Below are 12,864 nucleotides of genomic sequence, written 5' to 3' on the forward strand. Positions count from 1 at the left end.
AAGTATATAATACTGTATTTCTTGGGCCATGAGTCCCTTCATGTCCTGTCGTAGTTTTTACACTATACATATCCTGCTGCCTAATCAATCAAGCTCTCTTTATAATGGAAGCTTTTAGTATTTTCATTAAAAAAATAAAGCACTTTATCTCCATTTATCCTCAAGATGTGGCCAGTTTAGAAGCTAGTGTAATAAACATAAATATATGTTCAGCATAACTGAACACCTAAAATCACAGAATATGAAGAAAATGCACATTATTCTAATGTAAAGTCATTGAACTGACTGAAAATCTTCAATACCTCACTGGTCTTGCACAGGTATGGGTCCTGATTGCTCAATAAACAGAACCACAGGTCACTGGCACCCAATGCTGTGTCTTGTGATCAATGCTGCACCCCCATGGCCTGACACTTTGTTACAAAGTTACCAGACAGACCTATGTCAGCTGGAATAGCCATACCAATCTATTGCTTACTCCTCTGGGGCACTGGTTTAGGGAATGGGGAAACAGCTAATTTCATTATTGCTTTCCAATCTCACCATTAATTGCATTTTACAAGAATAGCAGCTCTGAGGGAAAGGGAGACACAGAGACAACCTTACACCACTGTCTGACTTACCTCCTTATTTCTAGCAGGAAAAAACAAACAAGCAAACAAATATCCAGAGGAGATTAAAAGAAGGGAAAAACAAAACCAAATCAAAGAAACTGTAAAAAGAGGCAGTACTGATGACTGAAATGCTGACCAGGGTAGCCAACCATTGAAGCTACAGGTCTATGCACTTGTATGACTTCTGGTGAGGTCAGGAGGTTCTGTTATGTATGACTCCCTTATGAGGGGAAAATACACAATATAGACCTTATGCCTGTTTTGCTGGTGATACCAGCATGACTGACTACTGTGCTACTATGTTGATGCATCTCAGGTGTTTGAAGAACATTATATTGATTTTTCTTTGAGAATGCTCTGCAATACTTTCCAGGTCAATTATGCCCTCAGAAATAGGAGCAATGTAATTATTATGAATCTAATTTTTTTTTTTCTATGTAACTGAAGTATGTGTTTTGTAAAATACTTCAAAAGATTTTTGTCTGTTACAGGGGATGAAAAGCATTTTAATGCATTCATCATGAAAAACATCAGGAATTCTGGATGTTTTAAGTATTTCTTAAATTTAATTTTTTTTTTCTTATGAGTGTATATTCTTCAAAGGAGTCTTGTAGTTGAGCTTTTCTGAAAGGTAGATATATTTCCACATGGAACAAGTGCCTTTCAAATACTTTCATATTTGCTGGAAATACTTTCTCCACTTGAGGCCCTTTCCTTTGAATTTCCTTGAATTTCTTTTCTCATTTCTCCCTTGCAGTGGGAGAAATGAGAGGAAATTCACTTTGCAGGGTCAGGAAGGCAAGGAACACTATACTGAGACAACCTTCCATGATCACTCCTCAAAGAAATAGAAAAGATGAACGTAGCGAGTGACAGATAACATGTGCTTTAGTGTTCCATCACCCCCAAGCAAGGAGTGGTTGAAAAGGCATGGAGATAATGCCACAGAAGCAAAAGTCCTGATAATTCCCAAAATTCCATAAAAAAAAACTACACTGGGAACAAAGTCAGAGGTGGAAAACATTGTATCTTTGGCTTCATACAGAAGGAGAAAAAAATGGTTATAATCTTTAAGGCATGGCCTACCTGCATCTCCTCAGGAAAATACCTCAGAATGAGGAGCTGTCAGGAGCAGCAACTTCAGCAGAATTAAGTTACACCTCTCTAACATTATTGCTTCCCAATGGGACCTCACTTTTTCACTGTAGCCTCCCTTCCCACCATGCTCTCTACCTTCCTCAGTTGCTTTCCTAACATTTATCAATCTCCTATCTGCTCTTTTCTATTTTGGGCATTTTGTTTACTTTTTCACACATATCTGCACTTCTATTTTGGTACTCTTATCTTTTGTGTGCGTATGTGTGTGTACAGTGGACGAGGTCACAAGGAGCAATCTTTTTAGACTCATTTTGTGGCAGGGTACTGACATACAGTTTTGCACCCGCAAACCAATTATGGTAAAATATCTGATCTCTCACAAGACAGAATTTTCAAAACTATGTTCCATATTACTTACTATTAAGAAACATTAACATCAGTATTCAAGATTAGCTGAATAAAATGTTAATAACCTGTTTGCTTCCATTCTGTTTAACTATTCTTAACATCTATCCACTGTTATAAGTAATTCACTAAAAAATACGCTTTAAAAATAGAGTACTCAAATAGTACTCTCTAGCTGAAGAAGAGAACTGTGTTCAAAACAAAACACACCTGTGAAAATATCATAGCTATCACTTGCTATCAAGTGACACAAATGTCCCAAGCCCAATCACAGCTGTACAGGGCAAGATATGTAAAGCATAACATGGATTGTTCTGTTGCTCATCACAGCACTCTGAACACAGCAAGTTAGCAGGCGTGAGTCAAAAATGAGTTCAAATTTCCTTTCATATTTATAGCAAAGTTTTTTTTCCTTGTAAAATAAGCTTCAATTTGTCCAAATGTCTTGAGCACATTTTTATTCAGATTTTAAGATTCCGTATTGCAGAGTGAAATCCAACTCCTGCAGCAGTGGATTGAGCCTCTTTTTACCGGATTGTTCACTCTTAAGCAGTAGCAGAGCAGTCACAACTATTTTAATTGGCATTTCCAACAAAGCTACACTTTGTGCCCGGATCATTCTTTTAAGATAAAATACACTGATTTTGCAAGTCATTCTCTTGTGTTTCCATTTTAGAAGATTTCTCCCTTGCTTTCCTGATGCAATTCAGTGACAGCAGGTCTGACATGCTTTCCTCTTGCTTAGGAGCCATGTCAAAAGCAGCTCTGATAGCCTGGCTCTTCCTTTCAGCAGAACACTGTAGCACTGCCTTCATATTTTGTATTCTGCAGCCAGCATTCACCACTCTTACTCCCCAGAATGGAATTAGGTCACAGGTGGGACACACTGGGAATTCATAACGCAGAATCCCATCTCAGCCTTGAACCCCTTACTTACTTTGTGTCAAATGTCATTCAATAGGCTCTGCTCCAAAACTCTGCTATTTCACATCTTTTTATGTCTCAATCCCAACTTTAGTTGGGAAGTAGAATAGGAAGCTTTATGTGGAAAACTGTGAATTAATAATGCAAGCAATCCAAGAGCTTGGCATGAACAGACCAACTGAAGCCAACTGTTGACTTTGATGGAACCTGACCACTTGAACTCTAATGGTAACTAAGGAATAATAGGTTGGGTGCTATTCAAAAATGAAGACAAAATCCTGCTTATTGAAACGATGCAGCTTTTATCATCCAGTTTCCAAGAGCAGCCTGTCCATAAGGAAATAAGCAACTGCAAGAGACATTGCACAAATGCATACAGCTCTTGGCAAGTAAAAGGCGATCTGGGTTTATTTCACCCTTATGAAAAGCCCATAGTCTTTTTGCTATTACTTTGTCAAGGGGAGTTTTGGTATTAAAACAATCCCAATCCTTTCTTTACTAAGTTGTAATGAAATACTTGTGTGAGCTAGCAAAAATAATTTGATGTGTTCAAATCAATTTTCCAGTGAATAATCTTCCTGTCTAGAAAAAAAAAAAAACAGACTCTTTACAAGGACTGACATCCTTGTTATCAGCCTTTATGGATTTAATATGCTGAGCAGAGAAGAGCAGCTGGGAAGATGTTGGAGAAAATGAGCTCCATTCAGATACTTGGAGTCCAGTGGGGTGAAGCACTGTAGTAGAACAGCCTGGAAAGGATGCCACTACTTACCCATGTCAGTTCTCTGGAAAAAGAAACAGCTCTGGCTTCTGCATCTGTTAGTCTGGCACCTTCAACAAGTAATTAAATCACACTGTAGATTTGTATACATACTTAGATAAATAATAAATGACAGCTATCACACTGTCATGCAAGCATGCATGCATACCCAGGGCAGGAAATCACATACAGTATTTCATTTGTTGCCAATTTATCTCTAACACAGTGAGGAAGATGCCCTAGGGACTGGTGACTAACAAGGAGCATTGTTTATGCTACAAATCCCATCCGGTTATTAGTCTTTGAAAAGTGTTTTGTTTAGCTTATCAGTGCTTCAGCAGGAATGCCAGGGGCATTATTTTTGTACTAAGTGTATTTCTATTCCAATATTACTGACTCCCACTCAACCTCTCCATAAGAGGTTATGTGTTTCTCTAGGGCTGAAAATTAGGCACGTGCTTCAATGCCTTCTTGAGTCAGGATCAGGGTGGTTAGCACTGCACAAAACCAAGGCCTTGACAGGTTTCCTTATTAGTTTTGCTTCAGTAAATTGGAGAACATCTTTGTAGAAATCAAGCCTTTCTTAAGGACTACAGTGCATGACAAAGAATAAATACCTTATGAAGTATATATGCTGATAAATTAAAAATATTTTAACAAGTTAGATCTGCTTAACTTCTACATTTTGCTTGCTTCATTGGATGATACTGTGTTACTCAACCTGATCCTGCACTGCTGCAATACCAAAGTACCACAAGCATCTGGCAAGTTTTAAGCCTCTTTCTCAATAGTACTACAGTTAATGGTTTGTCCACACAATTGATAGGCTGCTATTTTTTCAGGTTATCAAACTACCTTGCAGCGTGCCCTTGATCCAGTTAATATTTAAAAATAGTAACGCAATATTTTTATTACATTCCGGTATCTTTTTGTTCATGTTCAATATCTCCTGGGAGGAAAATTTAGAGTTGCTTTTGTTTGTTTTACCCAGGAGACTCCTGTTGGTTTGGTTTTTGTTAAAGCAGATTTGCTTTATTGAAGGGAACAAAAACCCCTCGCATTTCCTTCATAACCTTATTTAGAACATTTGAGACACTCTTGCCATGGGGAAGCAAGTTAATAATTGACAATGACACCCAGCACGCCTGCATGAATGATTCCACACCATAACACTGACAGCTGGCACAACTTACTGAGCTCCTCTCAAACATTTCCACAAAGAGGAATGGTAAGCTGAATTTTATGTGCATCTTCTGAACCAAGGCAGGAAATGTTTATTAGAATGGTTATTCATAAATAATTGAGGTATTATTAATACTTTTAATCATTAAATTACTTTTGGAAAATTTGTACAGGTAAATCCTCCTTTGTAAAACATCTTATTCTTATTTTACTTGTGATCTAATTTAAATAATGAACTGTCCAATGCATCATCACTGATCATCTCAGTTGTCCTGTAACCAAGGCAAGGAGCAACTGCTCACCTACCACAGGAAGCAGTTCTGTTAATTGCTTTTTTCACTTAAATTCCTTGTTTTCAAACAGGCTGACTCATCAGTGATCTTTAAAAGCATCGCTGTGGGACAACTGAAAGTGCAGTGAGCTGAGCTGTATTGCAGAAATAAAGTTGCTACACCTAGGAGCTTCTGGCTTTATTATCAATGATAGGATTACTCTGCAATTTCATGTTTTTCTCTTACATACAAATATGAAACTGTACTTAGTCTAGTGACATGTTTGTAATACAGGCTTGATTTTGCTCTACCAGAATTTCCCCGAAATGCTCACTTTTCCTTTTGAGCCAAAAGCTGTATCCAAATTTGAGAAGACCTCTTCCTTCCCCTGCCCTCTCCTTCCCCTCAGAAAAATTGACTGTCACACAGGGAACTTCTGTTTTGAAGGGCTTCAAAACCTGAGCTCTGATCAGGAACTCCCATGGAGAGTTCCATCCCAACAGCCAAAACACCTGTGGTGCTCACAAAAGAATATAAACACGAAGCTCTGATTGTAGCAGAACTTAAAGCTGCTTGGAATGTTAGAAGTGACAGTTTTAATTCCGCTGTTTCTAGATTACATATTGAATTAGTGTACAAGAAGAAGATCCCTAGAGGTCTTTTATTTTGGGCCCAGTCACACTAAATGTTGTATTTTGTTATGACTATTTAGTGCCATCAAGAACAAACAGGCACAAGACTCAAAATGCTGGCTGCCATAATCATGGCTTCAATCTCTAATTCAGTCTTCAATTCAAGTGTTCCAAGGCTGGCTCAAGATTTTGGAAGGGGGAAATTTATTCTGGCACATAAATATCCGTATCAGATATTGACTGCCTTCTATCAGGTCCATCTGGACAGTCCTCTTCTAACCAGCACAAAGCCATCTCAAACGCAGCTTCAAGCATTTGAACTAAATGCATCAGAAAACTGATTATTTGCACAAAAATCTATTCAAATAATGAAAGATTCAACTTGTTTTTCCTAGCCTGTCTACTTGGGACAAGCATAAGGCACTGACATCTTCGTTGAAGGCGACTCAAATTGCTTGATGACTGTAAAGATGCCCCCACCAGGTCACACCAGGCCCACTTAGCCCTCTGTGCTGCAGTGGATATTTACAGAAGAATAAAGAAACAGGCAGTTTTATGAAGCTTCCCCAGAACACTCTTTCAGTCAGAGGTACCACCTTTGTATTTAGCAGCACGCGATGCCCAGTACCTATTGGATTCAGAAATCTCCAGCATCCATCATAAGCCCACTCACTGCTTCATTATCCATATAAAAAAATGCCTATTTCTTCTCGTGGAACCTAACACCTGTCAGTCATGAGAGCTGGACAGATTTCCCACATTGCTTCATTCAGTAAAAGAAAGATTACAAGAAAATCAAAGTCGCTGCTTTGTGACATTCAAATGATTTTTCTGCATCTGTACATGCAGATATTCTTCATTGGGTGTCACCATCAGAGGATCACTGGCTGTTTCCTTGCTGTAATTCATAAAGCCCTAACTTTCATGTTTTCAGCATAGAGCTTCTCAACACTTGGCTGATGAGGAGCTTACTTCAGCAGCCAGAACTGGTATCATACAGCAACGTAGCAACATTCAGTTTTCCCATTTTCTGAATAGCACAGACTCCATTCTGCAGATTTGCCCATGTTAAGTCAGCAGAAGATGAATCATTGGAAAAGTTATAATCATTCATCCCCTAGGAATCATATAGCATGTTAATTGCTGTACAACACATTCTAATACAAAATAAACAAGTAGTTTCAACTTGTTGAGACTGCAGAGGGCAAGAGTGCTGCTCACAACTTCCATCAGTTACAGTCTGGGAATGCTGGGTTTCCCTTGACTCAAGATAATCAGAAACACGTTTGCTTTGTTGTGAGACAAAGGAATGTGCACAAAGAAAAGTGTGTTAGTACTTCACAGAAATAGCATAGCTACCTCATCAGTTGATGTAGTACATGGATGTGTATACATATGTAATATGTTTACAGACACAGAGGTTGGGAACTCCAAGCAGTTCCTCAGCTGACATAAACTATTACAGCTTATATCAGTTGAAATAATTCACTTCTTAATCTATACTAGTACTGCATAGGAAAGCAAAATACAGAACTGGTCAGTGCTTGTGGAGTTTAGATAATATTGTGTCAGAAGATATTTGCCCAGAGGTCATTTGTCACTCTACTAGACTTATCTCCAACACTAGTCCTTTCTCTAGGATTACAGAAATAATTTCTTAGCCCAATTTTCACCATCTGCTGAGGTAACTATTAGTTGTGCCAACACATCTATTTAGCTTCTGTGATTCTTTGCTAATTCATAGTAAATGATTTTTGTTAAACTGAGCTTGTCAATTGCAATAGTACTTTACTGAAGACTGCACCACTTCTCTTTCAGGAATCACTCCAAGTTCAGCAACCTAGTAATCACAGTGACTTCAGCTGCCCCATCTGTCTCCAAACAGTGACTCTGCCAGTAGAAACCAACTGTGGACATCTATTCTGTGGTAAGTTTGTGGAGTTGAAAGTGCAGTGCTTATAAAGGCTACTAAACGCAGCACACTTCCCACAGAAATATCAAATCCTGTGCAGGAACCATTCTAAGCATTTCTCCCAGTAACTGAAGGTATGAGGAGCAGCTGAATCCCTAGGTTTTTCAGCTCAGAGAAGAGGAGGCTGAGAAAAGCATTTTTCTCACAATACATTTCTCACAAAATACATTTTTCTCACAAGGGGAGCAGGAGGCTGCACTGATCATCTGCTCTCTGGTGACAGCAGCAGGATCTGACAGAGCTGTGTCAGTGGAGGGTCAGCTGGGTTAGCAAAAGGTTCCTCACCAGAGGGTGGTCAGGCACTGGAACAGGCTCCCTAGGGCAGTGCCCATGGCCCCAAGCCTTCTGGCATTCAAGAAGCCTTTGAACAACAGTCTTAGACATATTTAATTTTTGGGTGGTACTGCGAAGTGCCAGAAGTTGGACTCAATGATCCTTGTGGGTCTCTTCCATCTCAGGATATGTTTCTATGATTTCTGAAGTAAATTCCCTCACTAATAACAAGTTTAATCTTTTTCTGTTTATTGCCTTCATACATACAAGGGGCCACTTTTGAAATGCCCAGGAAGACACAAGACAAAAAGCAACATAATTTTGTAAGGTGCTGTTAAATTACAGCACAAACTCATGGAGTAACTAAAAGGCCTAGAAACCCAGTTTGTATTCAAGTATGTGGAAATGAACTTAGTATCTCTCAGACCTCTGACATACTCCAGTGAGTTTACAGGCAAAGTTTACAACCTTACTGCCCCAGCTGCTTATCAAGTTCCTTGCTAAATGCTGTCATCACCACTGCAGGGGGTGACAGAAAAGAACTGGAGTTTATGATCTGATGAGGTTGAAACTGCCACTGAAGGCAGTTCAGTGCTCCTGTGCAGCATAACATCAGTAAACTGGCAGAAGGTCACCCAGGCTGCTGGAGGCAGTAATATCTGATTCTCCAGCAGCAAAACATATCAAAATGCACTGGGCAAAAACATAAAGCTCCTTCCTATGCTTTTCAAAGACCTTACAGCAAGTTTAATTTATAATTATGAGCCACTGACACTTTCTTCATCATGTAAGACTGCTATAAAAAGACATAAGCAGAAATGAAAACAAGGCCCTGTATTACACCTGTTGGTACAATAAGAATTAATTTTGTTTTGAGGAAGTGTCATTTTTCTCTAGATTGAAATAATGCTCTCTCAGACCAGCCCCTCATCAACACTGCTAATATCTCCATCCTCTGAAGCCACAACAGATCAGTGGGGTGATAACAGCTACAGGCATGCTGTAGGGCCCATCCACAACATGCATGACACCATTTAATGCTTTAACTTTTTTCATGTGTTTTTTTACTACACACTACTACCACAAAGGAAAAGGATAGCTTAAATAAAGCTCACTCCAGAAGAAACAGTAAGCTTATGGCCTCCAAGCGTGTTTCAAATAATGTCACAGAAGTTACAGTTTCAAATACAAAGATAGACACGATGACAGATGTCATTAATTTTTCTCCTTCTCTGACCTAGTTAATTGTCCGTTTCCCCTTTGTAAATATGACACTGTTACAATCAAAAAGGTCAGCACAGTGGAAAGGTGATAGACAAGCATTACAGCAAAAGGACCAGCACAGATGCAATGGTGTTACAAAGGAGAAGTACTCACCCATGTCCAAGGATCCAGGCTCGCAGAAAAGACTCCACAAAGAAAGGCTCTCCCATCAGAAACCCTTCCCTGGGGCAGTCAGCCCTTAAATGAGGTCTAAGAGAGGTGCAGCCAGGCTCCAGCCCTTCCTGCAGCACAGCTGAATTGCCTTCACCTGTGCTCCCAGGGCTGACTGGGCCTTTTCCCAGGTGCTCCATCAGTGCTTCATGCTGTGATTCGACAGTTACTCTACAGACATAACGATCTGGGCTTTATTTTTATTTTGAGGTTTGTGGAGAAGTACCATCTATAAGCTTGGTATACGTTGTCATTAGCTGTATCTATTTAAATAGGCTTTACATTCCCCATATACATCATCATTTACACTCTGAAGCATAAATTCCAGTGCAGTGCATTATCCATGCTCTGACTATGTTGATGTAGTAGAAGCGTAACGTGTCTGTTTTTCATGTCTTAAACCAATAAAATTTTACATTGGGCTTATCAAAACCATTCTGCATAGATCTAAGTCTGTTGTGACTGAAATCAGTAATAAAACTTCTCCCAGTGCCCCATGGAACAGAGCTAAGGCAATGCTGAGCACTCTTAATAAATTCCACTCCGGTAAAAGTTTTATTTAAAAAATGTGGTCAACCCAGAGCTTTTAAAGAAGATTAATATGGGCTTATAAAAAGAAAAACAAAACATTTGATTTTATTATTAGTAGTAATTCATACAGTTTGTCCTGAAGTTTTCCTTTTCAGCTTCAGTTTGAACCATATGCTCAGGAAGTTCAATTGAAAAATGATCCTTGTGCAATATTATTTTTTTCTAATTAACGAAAACCTCAAAGGTATTTTAGAAAAACCTATGGACTCCCTCAGAAGGTTGTGTAGCAGGCTGGATTAAAGCAGGATTTTGCCCATTTTATGAAAAATGCACCAAAGCGCAAACAGGTCAACTTCAGAGGAGTCCTTCCCTTCCTGTTCCACTAAACACAGGATTTTGCATGTAGCAAATTTTAATTTCCATGGGGTTCTATTTTTAAAGCCCTCAAAGAACTGTGAGATCCATTAGTACCCCGTTGTCATCACTGGGACTGAGTACAGGCACAACTGTGTGGCTCATGATACAGGATCTGGATCCAGAGGGTCAAAGCAGTTCCTGAAGTCAGGCATGATGGCTGTCAAATGCAAAAGTTCAAGCAAAGGCTTGAAGCTGGTTGCCAGACTGAGTTCATATATACCACATGAGGATTTAGATATAAATGCAGCCGTGAGCCCAGCTAACTTTGTCTGTGCAAACAAACTAGAAGAGCCTGAAAGAAAAACCCTGCACTGAAATAAAAACAAAGTGCACAAGTCAGAGCAAGGTTCATGAAAATATCCTTAGGGCAAATGTATCATCCCTAATATAGGGATGTCCTCTTTAGGAGGTAACTGACATGAACATTTTTTATACTTGACTTCAGACACGTTTCTCCTCTAAAATCCTTCTTTTCAAAGACAATGCGAAATAAAGTCTGGGTACAAAAAAGGCTGCAGTAGGGGCTCCTGAAGACTTCCTTCTGTAATAGTTCTTAAGCTACTTACTGGTTGTTTTTAAAAACAAACACCATTGTTCAATGCAATAAAACAATCCCAACAAAATGGCAATACAGTGTTCCACTGCTGCTTTCACTCTGATCTTTGTCAAATTTGATCAGTTTACATGTTAAGAGATACTTGTTCTTGACTGTCACACTGAACCTGGGAGCTGAAAGTCAAGCTGTGCTACTTCTGATTAGATGCTATTTATCTTTTGTTGTTTTTGCTGTTAGTACCAGCACTGATATTCATGTGTGTCAAGCACTGCTATCAGGGACGTGCACAGGCTAATGTTAGTGTCCTCAGACTCTGCCCTCTTCAACACCTGAGAGCTTGCTGTTAAGATGGCACTGCATTTGGAAATTAGTTAGCAGTTGTTCTGGTAAATCAAAAAGAATGCATTAATTAACTCTTCCACAGTGTACAGACAGTACTGTGCAATGCATACATGTATGTACACATACTGGAAGGGTCCTTGTGTTCCCGAGTGCTTCATCCACAATCAAGGAAGCTGCAAGAATAAGATACTAAGACACTCAGAGTCTTCGATAGGGGGAAGTTCCATGTTGCTGTATATATCAACACAGATCTACAGCTCCATTTTTACAGTTTGCAGAGTAAAACCACATCTTAAAATGAAAGCAAAGAATTACATTCCATTTCTGCAGTCAACTGTAGAAAGAATGCTTATTAATTCTGATAACATTCTATAAACATTAAATATCCTCAAATATACTCCATGCATCTTAACTTTTTTTTTCCTGTAGGCTCTTGTCTAATTACATACTGGAAACATGGTCCTTGGTTAGGAGCAATAATCTGCCCTCTCTGCAGACAGAAGGTAAGACATCTTCCCTGCACACATCTGCATTACAATAAATAGAAAATGACAAGCTTGAGCTCTTAGGATCAACTTTGTTCATCCTCTAATTTTCCATTGCATTTCAAAACTCACAGTTGAATGACTCTGCAGCCAATCACATTTATAATTTGACACATCTTATCAGGCAACAAATATTAAACAGGCCTCTGGCATTTTACTTTTGTATAGTTTATTGAATCTCTGGGATAACATTCCGTAAAAAGCAATACAGGACATGGGACTCCCTCATCTCCTTCGATCGCTGCCAGAGCCTGCCTGCTGTACTGGCAGTTGGATGCAGGTCATAAAAGGAAGATGTTCTTGCTGTTGCAGAACTGCTGGAACTGTACAAAGGTCAATGTGCAATAAAGAGCCTATGAAGAGACGTGCTACTAAACACTATCCTTCATACTGAAGATTAAAACACACAGTGGTAACGCCTGTATTCTTTCCTTATGAAGGTGGTGGTTCTGGTTAACATCTCTTGTGAAAAGCTACACGATAAGCCAAGTAAACAGACTGTTCACGACATCAGAGCGTACAACAAGCGTTTCTCAGGGCAACCTCGACCTGTAAGTATTTCTGAATCTACATTTATGTAGTTAGCACTGCATAACACACAGAGGATTGCAAGAGACTCAACAATGAAAGCTGGTTGGTCTCAGTATGTGAATTATCTTTTTATACACTCACTGATGGTACTACAGGGGAAGTGTTAACATTCACTGCTGGAGACAGCATCTTCTAGTAATGGTGCTTCTCAGAGTTTTTAGCTCAGAGAAATCACTCTGCAATCATCCTAGCAGGGAGGAGAAGGCAGTGCAAGATGACACTTAGGAAGTGAAGCAGAATTAGAGAGAGTCAGTGTAAAACTTTCACATTTGAACTTATATTTGGACTCCAGGAGCTTAAATTACATCTAAGTCTT

General features: G+C 39.2%; 2 protein-coding genes across 6 annotated transcripts in view; one reads left to right on the forward strand and one right to left on the reverse strand.

The window, feature by feature from the left end:
- Positions 1 to 9,528, reverse strand: part of HOOK1 (hook microtubule tethering protein 1) — a 39,675-nt gene extending 30,147 nt beyond the window's left edge. The window contains exon 1 of the mRNA XM_048946337.1: positions 9,510 to 9,528. The gene's annotated coding sequence lies outside the window, so the exon portion shown is untranslated. The remainder of the gene's footprint in view (positions 1 to 9,509) is intronic.
- Positions 1 to 12,864, forward strand: part of LOC125693901 (E3 ubiquitin-protein ligase RNF170-like) — a 45,063-nt gene that overhangs the window by 2,247 nt on the left and 29,952 nt on the right. Inside the window, exons 1-4 of one of the 5 annotated variants that reach the window (XM_048946370.1) lie at positions 4,758 to 5,029; positions 7,706 to 7,814; positions 11,842 to 11,915; positions 12,398 to 12,508. In XM_048946370.1, the coding sequence (XP_048802327.1) occupies positions 4,955 to 5,029; positions 7,706 to 7,814; positions 11,842 to 11,915; positions 12,398 to 12,508 (369 nt within the window). In that variant the 5' untranslated portion in view covers positions 4,758 to 4,954. Of the gene's footprint in view, positions 1 to 4,757; positions 5,030 to 5,759; positions 6,477 to 7,705; positions 7,815 to 11,841; positions 11,916 to 12,397; positions 12,509 to 12,864 lie in introns of those variants that run through there. The other 4 variants (XR_007377294.1, XM_048946367.1, XR_007377295.1 and 1 more) reach the window with 4 other exon arrangements.

This window comes from Lagopus muta, chromosome 5 (genome assembly GCF_023343835.1).
Source record: "Lagopus muta isolate bLagMut1 chromosome 5, bLagMut1 primary, whole genome shotgun sequence".
Taxonomy (NCBI): Eukaryota; Metazoa; Chordata; class Aves; order Galliformes; family Phasianidae; genus Lagopus; species Lagopus muta.